The sequence below is a fragment of the Vombatus ursinus genome, unplaced genomic scaffold, assembly GCF_900497805.2.
Source record: "Vombatus ursinus unplaced genomic scaffold, bare-nosed wombat genome assembly UNPS02014789.1, whole genome shotgun sequence".
NCBI classification, from domain to species: domain Eukaryota; kingdom Metazoa; phylum Chordata; class Mammalia; order Diprotodontia; family Vombatidae; genus Vombatus; species Vombatus ursinus.
Genome location: NW_020954567.1, coordinates 13,248,317 through 13,272,040, shown reverse-complemented (window position 1 = coordinate 13,272,040; position 23,724 = coordinate 13,248,317). Strand labels below are relative to the sequence as shown.

Sequence of the window (23,724 nt, the reverse complement as noted above, 5' to 3'; positions counted from 1 at the left end):
AAAGAAAAAGAAAGAAAGGAAGGAAGGAAAGGTTAAAAAAAAAGAGAGAAATCAAGAGCCAACTGACCTACAGAGCAAATGAAAAGTTCTAACTGTGGGTCATTTAAATGAAAACCAAATAAAATTAGCTGGGTGATATTGGAACTTTTAGTTCTGTAATTTGAGAGGTATAAAAAAAGTTCCATTCCTATAACTTAAAAAATTAATAGAACATAAGAAATCTAGTTAATAAGTAAAACAAACAATTGTAACTATAAATTCAGTTCTATTTTGTGGGCAATTTCAAGAGAGAAAAAGAATGAGAGAATTAATGAGAGAGAAGAAAGAAGAATTTTATAAAACAGAAAGACAAAGAGGGGGATAAAAGAAAATTTATATTTGAATGGTACTTCAAAATTTATAAATCACTTTCTTTACAACTCTGTGTTAAGCTGTGTGTATATTATTATTCCTGTTTTATAGATATGGAAACTGGAGCCCAAAGAAGTTAGATGACTTGAACAGAGAAAACCAGCTAGAAAGTATTCAAGTTATACTTGAAGCTGGGTTTTCTTCGGTCGTCGATATACATGCTCTTTTCATTACTCCACATTAACACATAGACAAAGACAGATAGAAAGTCAATTTTTTTTTTTAGGTGAAAGTCAATTTTTAAAAGGCTGAAAAAGGTAGTTACACAAAGAAATATATTTCATGGATCACATTTCTCCCCAACTTGTGAACTTTTAGGACACTGTTATGAAGATTTTTTTAAGTGATGCTGTGTTTATATAACAATAGGTCCAAAATAAGTAGAAGGCTGAAAATGTCATATCCATGCATTAGACAAGGCTTCTTGCTTAGAAAATAAAAGTAGATTTTTACTCATGGTTGAAAGAAAACTTATGCAAAATAGCACTGTTTATACTAACAAACCACAGATATTCCCATACATAATATATAGAAGAGAAGCAGTTCAGAGAAAAAGAAAAAACCCTGGAAAACATTATTCTGCAGCTCTTAATTCAGAAGACACACTTCATAAATGTTTGGGGATGACTTTAATGAGTGGCCCTAAATTCAAAACTGAGATCTTCTTAGATCTCAAGTTTTAACCAAGTTTTAACTGTACACTGGTGAAAAGTACCATGAGCAATCTTGTGAAATTTACTGAACGCTTCTTGTCCTTACTCTTGACATCCATGAAATTGCAAAAAACCACTGCCACCCACCTACCTCAAAGAGATTTAATGAGTTCTAATGAGTAAATTATAAGAGCCTTGCTTAAATATGCTACAGAAACGTTATGCGTCTGAATGAACTATGTTAAAAAAATAACCTCCTTCTGAACAGTGCACTCCCACTCCAATTCCATAATAAGTAACATAACTTAAAAAAAAACATCATTTCCTTGTTACTTTAACCCTATTAATATTACAAACTAAAAAATAATATAAACTATATTTGCTATGTAAACACAACACAAAACCTCAGAAATGCAAAGTGCTGGGAACTCTTCTACTAACAGAGTAGTTGTACTAGCACTGAAACTATATGGATTAAATTAACTCCATGGTTTCATCTCACATGCAGCAAATAAACAAAGATGACAAATGACAAGAAGACTCAATAGTGGTGAGGTTACAGGAAGACAGGCACACTGACACACTGTTCATGGGACTCTGAATCGGCTCAGACATTTCAGAAAAGCAACTTGGAAATTATGAATGGGGAAAGTAACTACCATGTCTGTACCCTTTGAGACAGATTCTACTGCTGACCCCAAGGAAGTCAAAGACAGAACAAAGAGTCTCATGTGCACCAAAATATTCACAGCAGCATTTTTGTACTAGCAAAGAGTGGTAAACAAAGTCAGAACAATAAATCTGAGGAATTCAAAGAGACATGAAGACACAAAACTAAAGCTGACTGAAGTAAGCATAAATAGGAAGACAGTATACTCAATGACTGCAATAACATAAACTGAAGGGACAATAAAATTAAACTAAACATTGTTTAATTAAAATGAACAAACATAGCCCTGAAAAAGACAAAAGAAAATACACCATTTTCTTTTTTGAAGACAGGGGGAACAGGGGACTAGGCAAGTGGAACGTTATGAATGTTATTAGATGCATCATCCAAAAATTGGCTAGTTTTGATAAACTTTTTTTAAAAAACTTCATTATAAGGAAAAGTTCATTGAGTAGGAGGGGATGGTACATTCAAGAAATTACTGAGATGAAAAACTAAAAGGCCTCAATAAAACTAAAAATGAACAAAAAAATTATATGGATGTTTTGACATAATCAAGTGCTGGCTTCCAGCAAATTGTTAGTCTGTGAATTGATGAATCTAATTTAAAATGTACAAATAAATGACTATACAAATTCATGTTTCTCATCTAGATAAGTGGAAATTTAAGGCTATATAAAAGGCCTTGAAAAGGAAAACACAAGGGCCACATGTAAAAAGTACAGTCATTTTTACACAGACAATACCATTTGAGAAAAGATTTTTGCATTTATACTATCATCATTCAGGTGAAAGAACTGGAATAAGTTATATTTTCACAAAAAAATTTCTCTCCCAATAATACTTTGATAGGTAAAAGATTCTCTTAAGGAAATCCATGCTCACATTTAAGACATTCAAATTACATAATGAATGCTTCCTCCTAATCCATCACTTTCTACCTTGCTCTTCCCTAGGATGTGGATGGAGAAGAGAGAAACACACAAATCTGCTGAAGAAAACACAGTGGGTACCATAGCTCCATCAGTAATGTCCTAGAACAAAGTCTTACCATGACTTTTATAAATATCGGCAGCACAGTCCCAGATGGGATAACCCCATTCTATCAAAAAGCTCATTTCTTACAACTAGACAAGGTGATGACACAGAACAGAAGATCACTGTAATTAAGCAATGCCTGCCTCCTGGTGAAACCCAGTATCCTCCTGGTGAGTTTAATTTATTTTATATGCAGTTTAAAATTAATTAGCTTTTAAAAGATACAAATTATGTAACAGAAAGTAAAATCAGCTATTTATCTATTCAATTAAAGTGTAATTGTTAATTCACTTATGAAGCATCTAATAAAATTACATGTATCTGAAATTACATATCTGATATAAGAATTACTGGACTTCTTTTAAGCATTCACCAAATTATATTCAATTATATAAAATATAATTTTACATATACCACCTTAGACATTTTTCTTTTAATGTTCAACAATGCAATTTTACTGTACAGTATACTGTATTCTCCTAAAATTTAACTAATGACTTCTAAAGTAAAATATGCTTCAACCAGATACTTGATCAATGGTCATACATGACCACTACACACTGGGGAAATCATTTTCCCTGAAGCCATTTAGCATCATATATGGAGAAAGTCAACTATGCTTTTGGACAGCACTAGTCTGAAAAGAACAAATGAAGGGAAGCTTTCTGTGCATATACGTGTTCAAGAAAGCAAAATACAGAAAAGGATAGTATAACAAGGAATAGTTTTTCTCCCCATAGCAGGTTAATGTAGTCTGATTATTTCACAAAATTTAGTTCTCTTTCTGCAATATTTGCTAGTTTTCTACATTTTAGCATCAATTACTGTCTGCTTGCCTCTGTCTCGCTGTTTCCCTCTGTATCTCTTTCTCCCTCTCTCTCTCTCTCTCTCTCTCTCCCTCTCTCTCTCTCTCTCTCACACACACACACACACACACACACACACACACACAATTTACTTTGATGCGCAGGGGAATAGGACTAGTAAAGAGGTGAAGTATGGGGCAGCAATTAACATTGTAAGCATTTATTGAGCACTCACTGAACACAAAGCACTATGTTAAATCTGTAGGTGTGATATAAGATCTTTTCCCTTAAAGAACTTACAAGCAAGGAAAGGTAAGAAACAAGCATAATACACAGTAAGATTAGAGAGATATAAACAAAATACAGTGATCAGTCCAAAAAGAGAACTATTCTGACCAGAGAGCTCTTGATGGGGTTTCAACTGGTAGAGAAGTGGAGGGGGTTAGGGGTGGCGTACAGGAGGGTAGAAGGTACACTTCAGAGACACGGAAAGGTTAGAACAAAACAGAGAGGTTAGAAAGCAGAGGACGTATACTTTAAGGTTTTTACCTGTGTTCTCTCTTGATCCTCACCACACCCCACCTTCTTCCAGAGGCCTTTCCCAGCCCTCCCTCATCTTTATGTCTTCTTTCTGAGACTAACTTCCAATTTCTCCCATATATACCTTATTTGTGCATAAATATTTGGATGTTGTCTCCCTCCCTCCTGAGGGGAGAGACTGTCTTCTGCCTTGCTTTGTGTTCTCAACAATTAGCACAGTGCCATGTACACAGAAGGTGCTCAAAAAATGCTAGTTAATTGACTGACTGACTGATATAAACCTTCATGAGAATGATAGGAATTTCTGGCAACCTAGTATCCTCCATCAATGACTGAACCAGTGACTGAGTATGGTATCTGATTTATTATTAGGAGTGAATTTTCTTATTTGATAGGATTGCAGTCTTTATATGTTTAAAGGGTTTTCATGTGGAAGAAAGACTGAACTTACTCTGTTTGATCCCAGTGGGAACAACAGCGACAACACATGGAAATTGCAGAGGGGCAACATAAAGCTTGATGCAAGAAAAAAATGTTAATGATGAGAACTCTCTGAAAGTGGGGGAGACTTTCAAAAAAGACTTCAAGTTTATATGGGTTTCATTTTTCTTTTTAAATTGGGGAGGGTGGGGAAGGAGGGAAAATAAGTGCTTATTAATCAAAAAAATTTTTTAAATAGTTTTAAAAAAAGAAACTTGGATGACCACATATTGGGCATGTTACAAAAATTAGACAGTTTGGAATAAATGGCCTTTGAAGACCCTACTAAGATACTATGATTAATGACAATAATATATCACTATAAGACTTCAATTCAATTCCAAGTCAATCAGTCAATTAGCATTTATAAGTGCCTGTTATGTGTCAGGTACTGTGCTAAGTGCCAGGGATACAGAAAGAAGCAAAATCCAGTCCCTGCACTCAAGGAGCTCCCACTCTAATGGGATTGTGTAACTTTGGGTAAGTCATATTATTATAAAATTTAGTCAACTATCCTCTCCGAGAATGTTTCCTTCTATGTAAGATGAGAATAACATCTGTAATGCCAAGCTCACATAGTTATAAGAAACAAAAAAGATAGATCCATGTCACAAGCTCTTCCCCCTCCATATTCAATAAACTCCAATGGTTACCCATGATCTCCAGAATCAATTACAAAATGCTCTAGAACACCAGGAAATGCTTCCTGCTGAAAACAGGATATGAGTTGAGAAAGGAAGCCAGGAAAGCCAGTTGACAGAAGTAAGAGACCATGCCAGGCAGTAGGAATACGAGTACAAAAAGTGAAAACAATCCGTACTCCCAAAGAGTTTAGAGACACCACATCTGTAATATTAATCAAGGACTAGGCATGTTTTAAAAGAGACACTGTAAATACAGAGCTTGTCAAGAATAAGGTGATAATGACAATCAAAACCACTGTTAGAGAATGGGTTAAAGCAAGCAGTGATGCAGAGACTGGAGAAAAGAAGATTTCTGAGTCAGGGGTGGGGTGCCTTTTTCAACTAGTTTGAAGCGGTGTCACATAAAAGAGTAAACTGGACTCGCTCTTCTTGTCCTCAGAGGACAGAAAGACGAGAAATGATCAGAATTTAAGGGGAAGTGGATTTGGGTTCAACAGCATCAATATCCCATCTCCTTCAGGTAGTTCTATCTTGGACCCTCTTCTCTTCTCTATCTACATTCTATCCCTTGGTGAACTCATCACCTAACAGGGCTATGATGAATACTTCTATGCAGATAACTATCAGATTAACATAGTCAGCTCTAGTTTCTCTTGGGAATTCCAATTCCACATGCCCAACTGCCTTTCAGATTTTTTGAAGAGCATGTCCTATAAGCACCTTAAACTCAATTTGTCTAAAACAAAACTCATCTTTCTCCATCCAAACTCATCTCCTTTGAGACCTCTCATTTCTGCTGAGGACATCATATTCTTCTAGTCACCCAGCTATACAACTTTGGAACCATCTTCTTTCTTAGTTTTTGAGAATAAATTGTATAGTACTGGTATTAATGTTTCTTTAAAAGTTTGAAAGAATTCTCCTGAAATTCCATCAGGACCAGAACTTCTTTTGGTAATTTCTTTCCTTTACAGCTAGTTCTATTTCCTTTTAAGATAATGGATTATTTAAGATCTCTATTTGGTTTTCTATTTGGGTATTTTATATTTTTGAAGATATTCCTCAATTTCTTTTATATTCTCAGTTTTGTTAGCATATAGTAAGCTCTGATAATTCTATTTCTTCTGATTTTGGTGTGATTTCAGCCTGTTCATTTGCTATGGTTAATTTGATTTTCAGCCTTCCATTTAATCACATTGGCTAAAGGTTTAACAATTTATTAGTCTTTTCAATGAACCAGCTTTTAGTTATTTTTTAATCATTTCTATAGTCTTTTTGGATTTTTATTTATCTATTTCTCCTCTTATATTCATTATTTCCTCTTTTGTGCTTATTTTGAGCTTATTTGTTGGTTTTCTACATTTTAAATGCATATTCAGTTCATTAATCCTTCCTCTTTCTATTTTGCTTATGAAAATAGTTTTGAAAGATATTCTTTTTTTTTCCTATGTGAATTCTTTATCAGTATCCCAGAAATTTTGGCATGTTGTTTTGGCATTATCATTTTCTACTGCAAAATTATTAACTATTTCTATGATTTCTTCTTTGGTCCATTCATTTAGAATTTCATTAAGTCTTCATTTGGGTCTATGTCTTTTGTTTGTATTCCCTGAATTGACTACTATTAGTATTGTGTTATGGTCTATAAAGGATGAGTTTAGTACTTCTGCCTTCATACATTTTTTTTGCAATATTTCTGTGCCCTACCACATTGTCAATTTCTGTAAAAAGTTACATGTGATGCTGAGAAATACACATATTCTTAACAATACTATGCAGAAAAGGCCATAAATCATTCAGTTGTAGATAATTCTAGAAATTAGTTCAATTCTATATTTCCCTGTTTTATATATCTGTCCAAATCTGAGAGAGGGACAGAAATTCTCCTACTTTGATTTTTATTGGCTGTGCCTTCTTGTAACTGTTCATTTTTCCTTTATAAATTTTGATGGTATTGCATTTGAAGCTTGTTAGTTTAATACTGATATTTGTTTGTCATGTGTGTTCCTTTCAGAAAAATATAACTTCCTTGTTTATCTCTATTATGGATTTTTGTTTTTGTTTTGTCTGATAGTATCTCCTGCTGTGTGGAAGTTTTCCTACACATACTAAATTTTGTTCTTACTTCTCATTTTTATTTTGTTTATGATTTTGATTTTTAGATATGCTTCTTTTAAGCAACCCCATTTCTGGGATTCACTAGATTTCAAGCTTTCATTATCGCCCACCTAGACTACTTCGATAACTTCTTTATTATTTTCTGCCTCAAGTCTTTCTCCATACCAATTCATCCTCCAAAAAGCCACAGAAGTGATCTTCCTGTCACAGGTCTGACCAAGTCTCCCCTTTACTCAAAAAACTCCGGGAGCTCCCTGCTATCCTGAAGATCAAACATAAACTCTGCCGTTTGGCATTTAAAGCTCAGTAAACCAGGTCCTATCCTATCTTTCTAATCTTTTTACAGTCCCCTCCAAACACTACAAGTTAAGCCAAAATGGCCTTTGCACACAGCACCAACTTGCATTTCCCATCTTGGTTCCTTGTCATTGTCCTGCATCCCTAGAAGAGACATTTTCCCTCCTCATTTTTGCCTTCTAGAATCGATTTGCTTCAAGTCTCAAATCAAGTGTCACTTTCTACATAACACCTTTCCTAATCCCAACCCCACCTATTGCCAAAGGAGGACAGGGAGTGGGAGGAGGGGGAAAGGAAGAGAGGGAGAGAGAGGAAGGAGGGGAGAGAGACAGAGAGGGAGAAAGAGAAGGGAAGAGAAGGATGACAGCTAAAACGAGTAGAAAAAGAACAGAGGTAGAAAGAGAGCAAGAGAAGAAAGAAATGTGACCAGATATGAGGCTATTTTAGTAAAGCCTCTGAAAGCATGTTATTTTAAATTCATAAATAGTCTTATGAATAACTCAAAGAAAAATCAGTCTGAAAAAGCGTTATATGTATATAGCAGAACTCTTTTATGATGCTAGTACTGGAAAACAAAAATTACCATTTGCCCTATAGAATTTTCTATACCAAACTCTTTCACATAAGAATACATGGTCTGACACTCAGCATATCTGACTCCAAGCAATAATAAGCTATGTTACAATAAGTCTACTGCAAAATTACTACATAAATTGTCAAGCTTTAAAAAGCAATTACTACATAATAGTCAACCAGGATAAAATTACAAATGCTGTGCTTCAATTTATGGCATATCACTGAAATATCATAATCTAATTAAAAATGGTACAAATGAGGAACATAAACATGTCAACATTGACACACAATTTTGCACAATGAAGAAAACATAACCAAAAAAATCAATATACAAAAATACAAGAATGTAAAAAGAAAAAAATAAAGAGAGAAATAGGTAATGGAAAAGGGAAAAGGGGAAGGAGGTATCAATAAATTATCATTTCAACTTACCACTTATTTCAATAAAAACCAATAATCTAATCCCCAGTGTTGCTAAATAACCCATGGTACTGAGGCTCTAAAAAGATGACTTATTTCTTACCTAACACCTAGATTAGTGCCTGTAACACCTACAAAGCTCTGTGATACATGGGAATACTTTGATTGAAACAAAATGTTTCTAAAGTATCTAAAAAGAGCTTAGCATAAATGCAGACTGACTGATCAAATAGCCCTTTGATTGTTGGTTCTTCATTATATGGACAACAATTTTGAAAATGACACAATCAATTCTGCTAGACTGGTTAAAATAAGTTGCACAGAAACTTCAGAACTCTACATACCTACACATACAATATATACATGTGTACACATAGCTTTTTTTTCTTTCCTACATCCAAAGACCTGGAATATAAGAAAACTGTACTCCCAGCTCTGTGATCCAAGTCAGAATTTAATGCATTCTCTACACCTGTCTAGATGATTCCTGGTTAACTGTTTCTAAAGGGACAATGCATAGTGGAATTACAATTATACTGGGGTTATTCATGATCATTTTAGCAAAAAGTACTTAAGATGAGTACGTAATGGGAACACAGAGAATCTAAAAGGCTAACACTGCACAATGCAAACATGGTAAATGACTCGAGAATAGCAGAAGTTTATTCATGATTCATTTGTAGTGGCAGTATTCTCTGATCTCTAAGAAAGTTATGCAGGGATTAATTAGTCAGTCACCAAACATAACACTTACTCTGTGTAGAGGCATTGTGCTAAAAATGATGAGACAAAGAAATGCAGAAACACAGACCCCATCCTCAAGGAGCTCACATGCTAATGGGGGGGGGGTGCGTGGAGATAATATGTAATTAACTATGTACATACAAGATACCAATATAGAACATATGGAAGGTAATCTCAGAAGAAAGGCACCAGTATGGGTGGGAGGGGGCCAGGGGTTGAGAGGAGAGACACAGGCCAGGAAAGACCTCTGCAGAAGCTAGAATTTGAGCTAAGTCCTAAAGGAAGCCAGGGAATTCAAGAGGCAGAGGAGAGGAGGGAGAACATTCCAGGAGGGGTTTAGGAGGAGAGGGGAGCAGCCAGGACTTGGGCAGAATCAGGAGATGATATATTCTGGCCAAGTTGTGGAACTGCCGTATATATAAAAGGAGATATACATAAGAAGACTGGAAAGGTTGAAAAAGGCCAGATCATGAAGAGATTTAAATGTTAAATAGAGAAATTTATATTTGATTCTCAAGGTTATAGGGAGCTGCTGGATTTTACCGAGGTGGGTAGGGTGGGGGCAGGGGGTGGGGTGACATGGCCAGTTCTACATTTTAGGAAATTCACTTTGATAGGTGAGTGAAAGATGGATTGGAAAGCAGAGAGGCTGAGGCAGTGAGAACTAACTGGAAGGCTATCATCGCAATAGCTCGGGAGAGATATGATTAGGAACGGCAGCAGGGTCGTAGCTGAGGGGAGAGAACAGTATACAAGCAGTAGATGGTGGGAAGACAGAAGATGATGGGACAGGCATTCAAGACATACAAAGGGAGATATCTGGGAGACAGGAGCTCAGGAGACAGATTAAGGTCGGATATAACAGCAGGAACCACCAACATAGAGGTGATAACTGGGAGATGATGTGCAAGTCATCAACCTTTTTTTCAATTTTTCTAGCGTGAAGCTCTGATTTTATTAGTCTAGGGAAGTAGGGATGGCTAAGGGTAAAACTCCCATTATCATTACAAATCCACAATTTGTCATTTTAACAAAGCCAAAGAGAGTTTCCTGAGGAATTAAGAGGTTAATTGACTTTCCTGGGAGTCAGGCTGGCAGTTCATGTCAATGGCAGGAATGAAACTCAGGTTTTTCTGACTCCAAAGCCAGCTAGCTGTCTATGTCATACTGCTTTCCTGCTATAAAAGACAGCTCTGGGAAGGCCCATCCTTAAAGAAATATATTTCTGTTGGTTGGTTTATTATAGGTATGCATATAGGAATTAAATGAACTCCAGAGGAAAATAATACTCTCTCACACAACAGAAGAGAATAAACAGTGAAGAAAAAGGATAATTACTTTTAAGTTCATAGGAGGGTACAAGGTAACAAGGCTAGCGTGGGAATTTGCTTTGCATGACTAATTATTTGTAACAAATTTTGCTTGTCTTGACTTCTCAATGGATGAGGGAGGAAAAGGAAGGAAAAAGAGAATTTGGGACTAAAACAAAATAAAATTGATTTTTTTAAAGAGGCAGCTAGGTGGCAGAGTGGATAATGCCAGGCCCAGAGTCAAGAAGACCTGAGTTCAAATCTGATCTCAGACACTGACTGGTTGTGTGACCCTGGGCAAGTCACTTAACCCTGTTACATGCCTCAGTTTTCTCACCTGTGAAATAGGAGAGAGAAACGGAAAACCACTCTAGTATCTTTGCCAAGAAAACTCCAAATGGGGTCACAAAGAGTCAGAAACGACTGAAACAACTCAACAACAACAAAATCTCTGTTCACCTCCTAAAATACCTATTTGACCTTAATCTGATTTAATTTCTTCAGGTCTCAATTTCCTTATGCATAAAATGAAAAGCTGGATCATATCTGTAAAGGTCTAATCTAATTTCTTTAGTATGCCTCCATATTTATATAATAAAAATTCTAAGTTTTATCATATACAACAAAAAGAAAAAAATTTCCATCCAAAAGATGTGAGAAGTCCAAAGAAATATACCTTATGAAATATCAGGTACAAATTCTCAGATTTTCACAAAATCACAGACTCTCAGTGTTGGAAAGGCTCTCAAAGCTAAGCCAATCCAATCTGCATCCAAATGATACTTCTGTCTACAACAGCCACTACAAGCGTTCATCAGTTGCTTAATGGAAGACTTTCAGTAGAGGGAAATTCACAGTCTTCTACATCAGCCCATTCCATTTTTGGATAAGCCTAATGCCTAGGAATTTTTTTTTTGCTTAATATCAAGTTTAAATCTGCCTCTCTGCAATTTCCTTATGCAGCCAAAGAAAATAAGTAAATTCTTATTTAAAAAAAAATTTGAAGATAGCTATTATTTGGTGCAGTGGAAAAAGTGCTGGGCCTGAAATCAAGAAGATCTGAATTCAAATCTGGTTTCAGACACTTACTACTTTTGTGATTCTGGGCAAGTCACTGTCACTTAACCTCTGTTTGCCTCAGTTTCTTCATCTGCAAAATGGGGATGATAATAATAGTAACTACCTCTCGGGGTGGTTGTAAGGATTAAAAGAGCTAATAATTGTAAAGCACTTAGCATGGTGCCTGGCTCACAGTAAACACTATATAAATGTTAGTTATTTTTTTCCACAATCTTTTCTCCTATACATAATCTTGTTTACTCAAGTTGAACATCCCTTCCTCCAACAGACTTTACTATATAACAGAGTCTCAAAAGTTCCCATTATCCCATTCAAAACGATCCCATTATTCCCATTACCCCACTTCTATCCAGTACCCGAGGCAGCACAAGGAATAGAATGCTGGGCCTCGAATCAAGAATTCATATCCAGCCGCAGATATTTACATGCAGGTGTGTGACCCTACATAAGCTACTTAGCCTCAGTTTGCCTCCATTTCTTCAACAATATTTGTGAAGTGCTTAGCACAGTGCCCAGGACACAGGAGAAGCTATAGAAATGCTTATCCTCTTCTCCCTTCTCCAGTCTAAATGGTCAATATCCTTCATAACACACTGCAAAACTGCATAACATGCTCTCAAAACTGAAAGCGGTAGGCTTTCAGTTCAGCAGTGGGCTCAAAACTAAAAGGGGTTAGATCACAGCAGAGAACACAGAAGAACTAACATGTCCACTATGCCTCCATTAATGCTAGCTAAGATAGCTTTTGGGCTGCCATGCTAATCACGCTGGTGATTCATATTGTTTTTTTTTTCATAATCAGTTTTTCACATTTACTACTGCCTAGCCACATATCTATCCTCCATCCTGAACTTAAATGACTCCTCTTTTTTTTTACCCAAAGTGGGGGTCTCAATATTTATTCCTATTAAATTTCATCTCAATATATGATGTCTTTCTATTAACTCTTCTCGTCCATGTGAAAGTAGATGCAATATTTAAGAAAATAGCTCGGAGACAGTTTTTAAGACAACATCTGACTCAGTTTATAAAACTAATCTGCTCCAAAAAGGCAACAAATATATATAGGTGAATGAATATTAAAACACAAATCGAATCACACACTAGCTAGCGGCTGCTACTACTAGAAATAGTTGAGGGGAGAGGAAGTATTAAAAAAGAATAAAGTTGAAATTACACTGTTTCTGGCCAGAAGGCCTATGTAGTCATTTAACTCCTTTTATATCTTATGGAGAAAAGAGGTATGTATTCTATATGATGGGAAATATTTAAGCCCCCACACTGTATTTTAAAGCTAATTACAGTAACTATAAATAGCTGGCCTCTTTATATCAAAATCACTTCAATTTAATGAGCTTAAGAGAAATGATGCTGGAAAAAATAAGTCCCATTTATAGGTAATGCAAATTACTTAACAGCAGCTGGATAATGAGCACTCCAAGATGGATGGCAACTTAAGAAGAGTGGATTCAGTTTGTGGAGGTGAGGTACTAGCTATGTGGCTCTAGGCAAGTCACTTAACATGTTTGCCTCAGTTTCCTTGCCTGTAAGATGGAGGTAAAATTGCATCTACCTCCTAGGGCTGATGTGAGGACGAAATGAAATATCTGTAAAGCTCTTAGCCCAGTACCAGGTACACAGTAAGTGCTAAATATATGCTTGTTTTCTTCCTTCCTTCCATTAGAGGTAGGTCCAGATAACTTCTGAGCTCCTTTTTCTAGCTCTGAGAGTCTGTGATCCTGTGTCTCTTTTACTAGAACCATGTAATCATAGGTCAGGACTGCAATGGGACATGTTCTTTATTCAACAGAAACAGCAAAAGCAAAGACAAAAGTACCACTGTTAAAACTCAAGAGTAGTTTGATGCTAAACCAGCTCAAAGTTTGAGCACAAATAAAAGGGAAAGGTTTTTTACTCCAAATTAAGAACTGAAGGTGGTATTGTAACATAAAAGTTAAGAATTAATGAGAAAGGTACCAAATTATATAGTAGTTGTCTTTTAAAAGTCAAAACCTTATATTTGAAAATAAGAACTACTTCCATAAGGAGTTATATTTTGACAAATAATGTGTGGGAAATTAATGGACATACATTTCTGGGATCTTAAATAGGAGAGTCTATCTGCATTTCATATAAGTATAACTAGAGAAGAAAGTTTCCAAAGTGACACTTGAAACTTGTATATATTGAAATACAAATTCAGTTTAATATAGAACAAATCTCTCTCAAAGGCAGAAGTTTCTAAATAGCACCAGCACCAGCACCAGAACAAATACACACCAGTGGCACTCATCTGCAAGAATTCACAAACTGCTTGGGTACTCTGATGCATTTAATATAAGTCTTCTATGACCACATATTCTGGTATGTTTGACCGATCTAAGTGTTGGAAATCCTCCCACTAACATAAGAAGAAAGAATATTTTAAATTGGGTCAAAAGTAGAGACTGATATTTAGGGAGCAATCACCAACAACAGGCAGAGGTCCTCCTTATGTTTCATCTCTAAACATTTCATAAACATCTCATAAACAAAAAAGGCTAACTGACCATCAAAAAAATAAAAAACCAGAAAATCTTGTGACTTCTATAAGTCCCCTTCCTTCCCTCATAACAGAAAAGTTAAAGCACATTTTTTCTCCTCAAAAGGAAAGATTGAGACAAAATTTAAGATACCATTATACTTCCTCTTACAAAAAACTATGAGTTTTGAAGATAGGCACGATACCACAGTCATAGGATTCTAAATTACTTGTATTAAAATGTTAGGGTATTTTTTTTTAATCACACTGCAGTTAACAAAGGAAATCAAATTACATACATTTCTGTGTTGTCATTCATCAGTAGAGTGAATTGGGAACTGTGCTGATTAATTTCCTTAAAATTATACTTTATTATTCAGTCCTAAGTACTGATAATAACTAAATATGTAACAGTTTATATTTGCCTTTTTAAAATAAGCTCTGACCTACATACACTTTTGAAAGAACAATATTCCACAACAGATTTTAACTACTGCTACTGTAAATGAGTCAACTGACTACAGTTTTTCCTGATATTCTCTACTCTGTCTATTGAGTACAATTATTTTTCTTAAGAAAACAAATATCACATATTCAATACAGCTGTCCAAAAAAAGCAAGGGAAGATACAGGTTCTTTGTGGGCCATTCTTAGGTTGGAAACTAAATACCACAGCATATCACCATCACAATTAGATTCCATTACCAATAGTAAATAGCAGTGTGGAGATGCATAATTATACATCTTAAGGAAAATCCTTTACAAATAATTACAGGAAACCTTTGTCATTGACAAAAGATACGTTCTAAAGGTTGAACAAACGTGGAAATTCCACAAATGCTGTATTGCACTCAATTGTTAATCAACAATGAGAGGGGAGACAAAGTATACAATGTCTCCATACTCTCCTTTTTCTTTTTAATTCTTCCTCTCAATAAAAGAAAGGATGGCTTTGATCAGGAGACAGCAGACTAAACCGGAATAGATGAATTGAACTAGCCTCAACAGAGAAGACCAGAATGAACTGGAGGATTCTGAGGTATACTTCCATCTAAACCAGTCCTAATATCTCAATTTCGACATAAGCATTTTACAGAAGAGCACTAAACAAAAATTTAAAAATAGGCCAAATGCATTTTTATCACCTTCATACTTTCTCATCCAAACTCCTCTGGGACTGCTTGCTCTCCTTCCCCAGATACCCAATGCACTCAGGCTGCCCTCTTGCTGTCAAAATTCCTCTCCCCAATTAAATCTGACCTGGGTAATTGTCTATCTTTCTCCTCACCCTAATTAAAATTCCCAATCCCTGAGTGATCACCTGGGTAGTGATGTGATTAATTACATACAGATGTGATCACCAGGCATGTATTCCTAACCTTATTTGGTTGCTCTAGCATTGGCTATAAGTCATGCCAGAAAGAGGCATCTACTGGTGTTTAATACACATTACCAGTAAGAAAAGCCTCCTAAATATAATGAGCTGGAAATTAGTCAGAGGCTAATTCAGTTTGGAATGGAAAAACATATATTTGGGTCACTTCTTTCTACTTATCCACCAATTCACCTAAAAATTATATAACAGGAAAAGATGGGCTGGTCACACGGCAAGAAAGCAGGGTACCCAATGGTCAAAGAAAAGGAGTGGGTTGGGCCAGATGGCCTCTGGGGTCACTCCTAGCTCTACAGCCAGGATCTTGTGATCCTAAGGGCATGGGAAGACAAAAGAAAAACTCTGAATGCTCCACTAGCATCTTCCTAATGTCAGAAAGTCCTCCAGAACATCGGACAAATCCCCTAGGGTGAACTCTGGGGAGAATATATACGAGGAGCATGAAATGGGCAAGAATACATGGATGGTGATCTGTATCGCTGAAGGGAACTCTCAAATTAATGAGGTCACAGATCCAAGTGAGTTTTAGAATATTCAATAAGGATATCACTAGACCTCCTCAGGTATGTATGGGACAAGATGGCCTCGGAGAACAATTTCAGCTCCATCCTGGCGAACCTAGTCATCTTCAGGTCAGCACAAGAACTCTTGCAAATGCCTTGTTTTATTTCGCCTATTAGGTATGGCTGCTGGCACTGCAAAAATTTAAGATGATCAGCAAGTAAACTCTAAGGGTGGAGTAAGGGTGGAGATGGATAAGTGGGAAGGAAAGAAAAAGAATACCACACTTATTCCTCTTTTGTCAATCCCAGTTATTGCTGCTATCCCCTTTTTAAAATAAACATCATGGAAGTCAATGAATTAGTCTGACAAACATCATGATTCTTGGGCAATCCTCCTACGTGCTACAACCTAGCTTTTAGTAAGTTACTCTACCTCTCCTGGGGCCAAAGGGTTCTTAAACAATGAGACACCATCTTTCCTTCTAAAGCTAAAGTAAAAAAAAAAATTTTAATCTCAAAATTTTCAGCACATATGGAACTTAGGAAGCAAAAACCTGAAAGAGGGACCCCCTAACTAACCTAAACCAAGATTTATCTCTACCATCAAGGTGGAGACTTGGACGACAGAGTTCACAATGGTCCCCACAAAAGCCCTGACGGAAAAAGGCGAGAGGTAACTTAACTGCCTGTAACACCCATACCACTAGGCTCCCAGGGATGAGAAAGCTTGTGAAAATTAAATTCTTAAGCTGTTTTCATTTTTCAATTACATTTGTGTATCTGAGGCCTCAGAGAAATTGATATTTATAAATCTCATAATGTTAATGTTAACCAAAACATGTTAGAAAATATTTAACATATAAATAAAACCCAATATGGTATGCCCTTGTTATAAAATAACACAAATCCAAAAAGGAAGAGCCAAGGCCAGAAACACTTTAAGGTAACTGGGTTTTTTGCTATTTATTGCCATCCAGTCTAGGTCTGTGTCAAAAAGGAAAAACTACTTATCACACATTTCCAATCACTTTGACAAGAAAGACTGAGTGTGCCATCTGAGCTCTATGTAAAATGAATTCTTTTAATATCTGTTCCAAACAAAACAAAAAGTAACTCTTACCTTTGTAATAAGAATTCGGTATTTATCAAGCATAGTCTGGTTGTCATGGCAGCCTGCTAGTAGCTGCCATACCTCTGCCCTTAACGCTTCTGGAACCCCACTCTTCACCAGAGTGGAGAGTCCTTTGGGGCGTACACGAAGGTTATTGTGCCTAGGAAAAAGAGAAACAAAGAAAGACAGAGGGAGAGAGAGAAAATAGTCACCGTAGCCTTTGTCAATTCTTCAACCACATAATGTTAAGAAATCTATAAACAGTTTTCTTTGAATTTACACAGTTCCTATGGAAAGTATGTTTATGAATTTATACAATATGTTAGCTTTAAATCAAGAAAAAAAGTGAAAGGGGGTAAGAAATAATAAGAGATATTAAATTCAATGGCATAACTAACTTCATTATTTAGTTCTGCTTTGTCTTAAATTATGAAACTAAAACACTATGGCCTTCAGGGAAAATGTTCTTTCTTCTTTTCTCTTCTATTCCTCAATGACTATGTCCTTAGTTATGAGTAATAACTTTAGTGAAGCAGCCACTCAGGCAGTCAGGATATCTTCTGAATCCTAGAATGGAGAAAGAAGGAGACCGAACATGGTACATCACCTGGGTGGGACAAGGAAGGGGGGCAGTACAGATTCCTCAACGTTATGGTTCCTAGGATTCCTCACCAAAACTCCATTTGCAAAGAAGGATGATTTAGCTTTGGCACTAAGGAAATGTAACCAAACTAGAAGGGCTGAAGAGAAGACTCAAATTCTATGGGGTCAACTCATCCAAAAAACAAAGACAAAAAAAACTCCACCCCAAACCAGGAAGTTAGGCCTCTGTTCTATCAAAGCTGACCTTAAGAATTAACTCGACTTTAGCTCTAAACCCTAGGATTCTGTCGTTTCAAGGTCTACACCAGACTAGAAATGATCTGAGGTCATCTGCATTACTAATTCTTTCTCTTCAGAAGAATGCTAGACTGTGCACAAGCTCCCTTCGGAGGACTGAGCTCTCTGATGGAATGGCCAACACCAAAGCACCCTCTCCCCCTAAGCACTGTATTCCTACTAGCACTTAAGTGTCTACATCTAAAAGGGGGCAGAACACTAGGACAGACACTCTGTGAACCTGCAACCTTACTTTAGATCTGATACTGTTTCCCAGCCTCCCCCACTGAATCCTGCACCCACTTCAGCTCAATTCAACACTTATCATGCACCTACTATGTGCAAAACACTAGAAATATAAAGCCAAAAACAAGCCACCTTTGCCTTCAGGGACCTTATACTCTAACAAAGGGATACAACATATACACAGATAGGTAAAGATAATCTGAGGAGGGACAGAAAACCAAGAAAAAGAAGATTCAAAGAAGCCTTCACAGAAAAGGCAACACTTGACCTGAGCCTCAAAGGAAGATGAGGATTCTAAAATACTGAGGTGAGGAAGAAATGAGCTGGATACCTAGGATAAGAGATAAAATCCTTGTGCCTGGCTTAAACCCTGAGCTTGGACCCATGACTATATATTCAGATTCTTCTCCTGCTCACCAACCTAGCTTAGACCTGTGCACTCTAGGCCAGTCAGCCTTCTCTGACGATAAAGCTCTGATCCTCTATTTGGCATTCAACCCTAGACTTGTATCATGTGGAAGGAAATGAATGAGGAGGCATTTCCTCCTATGTCAGGCACAGTGCTAAGAACCAGAGATAGTAACACAAAAGGAAAACAAGCCCTACCCTTAAATTAAGGATCTTATACTCCAACAGGGGAGAAAACACAAATAAAGGAGTAGTGGTCAGAGAAGGGAGTTTGATCTGGAGATGCACAGAAATTTTGAGTGGAATCACAGGGGACAGCAGTGGCTGCAAGACAGATGGCAAAATGGCTGGGTGGACTCTGGAAGGGGGTGAGAAGCATGGTTTGATCTTGGGCCAGACATATAATGGGCTGGGGAATTAGCCATTATCAGTCACCCAAACAACAGAATAACTCAGCTCCAGGGCAGGAGACCTAAAGCTGAGTGAAGCAGCTCTCCAGTGTTTGGGGACACAGTTTCTGGAGATAAGATCCACAGAGTTCTCCTCCAAGTGGGAAGAAGCTAGGCAGTCCCAGTTTGGGAGACGGGTGGAGATGACTGGATTGATACCAGTCACTTTGAATAATGGAATGCCACTTTGTAGGCAAACCAGAGCATCACTCATGATCTCCAACATACACATCACATGGGCTTTCTACCCTAGTGAACTATGCTCCTAGTATTGGCCAGCCCTGTATCATCGCCACTTACAATCAAGGGCCAAATGAGCTGGACTCTCACCACATACTACATTCTAGACAAACTAGATTCTTCACAGTCCTGAACTGCCCTGATTCTGTATCTTTGCAGACTCACACTCCACGCATGGAATGGTCGACTTCCACATCACCTAATTATTGAAATTCTTCTCTCCAAGACCCAGCTGAACTGCCATCTTCTCCACAAAAAGTTACTTGAGTCCTCGAGTTACATAATTAATATCTCCCTGATAAAATCTCACTAAATTTAATTACATTGTAATTTGCATTACAGGGCAGCTAGGTAGTGCAGTAGAGAGAGTACTGGGCCTGGAATCAGGAAGACTCAATTCCTCAGTTCAAATCTGGTCTCAAATACTTACTGTGACCCTGGGCAAGTCACTTAACCCTGTTTGCCTCAGTTTCCTCATCTGTACATGAGATAGAGAAGGAAATGGCAAATCACTCCACTTTGCCAAGAGAAAAAAAAAATGGGGTCACGAAGAGTCAGGACATGACAAAAACAACTGAACAACAACAGTTTGTATTATAGTCAACAATCATTTATTGTATGCTTATACCAATTATTTTTGTGCCGAGCACTGTGTGAAGCAATGGGAATTTAATACAAAGTTCTCCATGCTAATAAATAAGAATAGTCAAGGAAAACAAATTCATGTGTTTGTCCTTTCTGAAAATGTTTTCTATACCTTCAGTCAACTACTTATCTGCTAAGAAGTGGGAAGTGTGATTCATCATGAAGCTTCTACAGTCATAACTGAGCAAGGGATTGTTTCATTCATTGTCTCTGTATCATTAGAATCTTGCTTAATAAATGCTTGATTGATAAACTGGTTGTTTTTCTTTACTGTATTACCGTCATTATATAAATCAGAGTTCATAAGTCTGATTGTTGGTTTCTACAATACTGATGTTATAGTATAAATTCTTTTCCTGCTTCTGCTCACTTTACTCTGCATCAGTTCATCCAAATCTTCTCTGGCTCCTGTCTCTTCCATTACTTCTTGGAGCACAATAACTTTCTATTATCTTCATATACCATCGTTTGTACAGCCATTCTTCAGCAGGCAGACAACCAATTTATTCCAGTTCTTTACTACAAGAAATGCTGCTATAAACAGCTTTGTATATATACAGCCTTGGTCTTTTGGGGGTGTATGTATGCCTCATAGTAGTGTCACCGGGTCAAGGCATATTCCATCTCTAGACACTTCTAATTAAGAAGTTCTTCTTTATATGGAACCAAAATCTGCTTCTGTTCAACCTATCCAACTAATGATGCTCCCTGAGTCAAGAAAAAAAAGATGCTACTTCTTCTTCAATGTGTCAACCTTCCAAATATTTGAAAATAGCTATAATGTTCCCCCTAACTCTTCTCTTTTCCAAAAATTATCCTCTCAGGTGCTAGTGCCTCCATCGTGCTGACACTACTTTCTATCTATATTGTGTTCAGGTTATCTAGGAAAAGAATGTAAGCTCCCTGAAGGCAAACTGCTTCATTTTTGTCTCTGAATCCTCAAAAACCAAACCTAACATAGCTCCAGGTAGACAGAAGCAAATAGTAAATGCTTATCGGATGAACCCCACATTTCTTTTATACACATAGATTTTTACACATTTTATACATACTCCTGACTTTATCTTCTTAGCTTTTCTTCATTCTTCTACACTGGCTATTATAGCGATAGTCAATCAATAAGCATTCATTTAAGTGTCTGGCAGATTCTAAATACAGTGTTTCAACTATGGTTGTTGGTGACAATAGGGCACTACGTAGATCTTCAACTTGCCCCTGGCCACTTTCTGTGTTGTAGCCACCCGTGTGTCCTCTCCCACTCCTCCTCCCCTCTTTCCACCTCTTATTCTGAGAACTGTAATCATAGCAATACTACCCCTGGCTCAGAAAAGAGATTGTCCTGTTGTTCCAGTCATCATTCCAATGGCTTCCCGGACCAAAACGTTCTTCCCCAGCTACCAATACCCTGCATGTCAACAAGCATTTTTTTTTTATTTCCCTCATCAGAACATAACTCCGAGAGGGCCAGGATTATGTAACTTTTTACTTCTATCCCATTGCTTATTACATAATAGTCATTTACTAAGTACATTTCATCCATTATCTCATGCGTATAAAAACATCATCACAACTTTTCTACTTTACATCCTTTTATGTTGTTCTCTTCCTACTGTCACCTCTGAATACTTGTAATGGACAGCATGCTAGGTTCTCTCATCTCCTCCCCAGCACTTTTTGAGGTTTTCTTCAATCAGTAAGTTAAGAGAGTTTCTGGATCCTTCCAGAACCTACTGTGACAACTCTTATATAAGATAAACCTTTCTAGGAACTTACATTAAAATCAGTGTTTTGACTTTTGTCCAGCTCCCATTTTTTGGATTTGATATTTAACAGGTTAAGACTAAGCTGTTGCTATGATGTAAAGCATAATCTTTTCACATTTATCCTTCTAATTTAGTATTTCAATTCACCTCTCCTCTGATTTTGAAATAACTGCTACATTTGTAAGCTGTCTATTCCTATCTCTTAAAGTATTATGATCATGTTTCTCTTCATTGCCCTTTAGAGGAAGTTATTAAGGAAATGATGTTAGGAGGCAATGAGGCATAGGTGAAAGGGTACTAAATTTGGAATCAGGAAGCCTGGGTATGAATCGCTGAATACTTCTCTTCCCTCCTCCTCACCTTAGGTCACTTAAATATCCTTCCCCCCCCCCCCCCCGCCAAACCTTTTCCTTCACCACTCTTGCACATAAAGAGATAGCCCTTCTTGACAAGGCAAATCACTCAACATACACCACTGATCACGTTCCCTCTAATCTTGTCCAGCAGAATGCCCCCCCAATCCTCCCAACTCTCTAATTCTCAGTCTTTTCATATCTATTGGCTCTTTCTCTACTTCCAACAAACATGGCCATGAATTCCCTGTTCTAAAAAAAAAAAAAAAAAAAACTCAATCCAACCATTCCTACTAGCTATAATTCTATATCTCTCCTCTTTTTCTTGCCTAAACTTCTGACTTAAAGTCATCTACACTAGGTACCTATGCAGCTTCGCCTCTCACTAGCTTCTAAACCCTCTGCAATCTGGCTTCTGACTCCAACATTCAACTGCAACTGCCCTTTCCAAAGTGACTAATGATCTCCTATTGACCAAATCTAAAAGTCTTTTCCATTCTTCACCCTTCAGACTTCTGTGGAACATCTGAACTGGTCAATCACCCTCTTTAACTAAATACTCATTCCTCTCTCAGTTTTTGTTACATTGCTCTTCATAGGTTTCCTCTTACCTGTCTGACATCTCCTTTTCAGTCGTCTTTGCTGGATTTTCACTCAGGTCACTCTCACTAATAATAAGGGTCTCTGTCCTGCCCCCTTTCCCCTTCTCCTTCTATGCTATCTCAGTTGGTGATCTCATCCCATGAGATCAATTATCTCCATGCAGGTCTATATATCTAGCCCTAATCTCCTTCCTGAGTTCCATTCTTAAATCACCTACTGCCTTTTTGACATCTCATACTGGATGGTCTACGCATATCTCAAAATGTCCCAAAAACAATTCAACAGTTTTTTTTTTTTTGCTCAAATTCACCCCCTTCTCAGCCTCCCTCTTCCTATTGGTCACCACCAGATTTGTATCCCTAATTACTCTGGCTACCCTGGCAAAACTGCAGCAACTACATTACATATAGTAACTAGAATACTTAGTCATATTTCAGAAAGAGGATAATGCTTCATACCATTAGACTATATCTATAACAAAGAAAGACCGAAACAAAAACACACTCCTGGACTTTCCACCTCAGCATCATCTTTAGTTCCTCACTTTGCTCACTCACACTCACCCCATGTGTCCAATCTGCAGTCAAGCCCTGTCACTTCTACCTTTATGACATATTTCATGCATGTCTTCTTCTCTACTCACAAAGCAACTACCATGATGAGGGTCCTCATCACCTCACATTTGAATTATCACAATAACCTCCTAGTTGGTCTCCCTGCCTCAAATCTCTTCTCACTCCAGAATGTCCTCCACTCAGTTACCACAGTGATTTTCCTAAAGAGCAAGTCTGTCCTTGTCACTTCCATCCCCCCCCACAACACC

General features: G+C 37.2%; 1 protein-coding gene across 1 annotated transcript in view; it reads right to left on the bottom strand.

Moving 5' to 3' along the window:
- RABGAP1L (RAB GTPase activating protein 1 like) overlaps positions 1 to 23,724 on the bottom strand; it is a 648,400-nt gene that overhangs the window by 444,853 nt on the left and 179,823 nt on the right. The window contains exon 13 of the mRNA XM_027868366.1: positions 17,325 to 17,475. Within this exon, the coding sequence (XP_027724167.1) occupies positions 17,325 to 17,475 (151 nt within the window). The remainder of the gene's footprint in view (positions 1 to 17,324; positions 17,476 to 23,724) is intronic.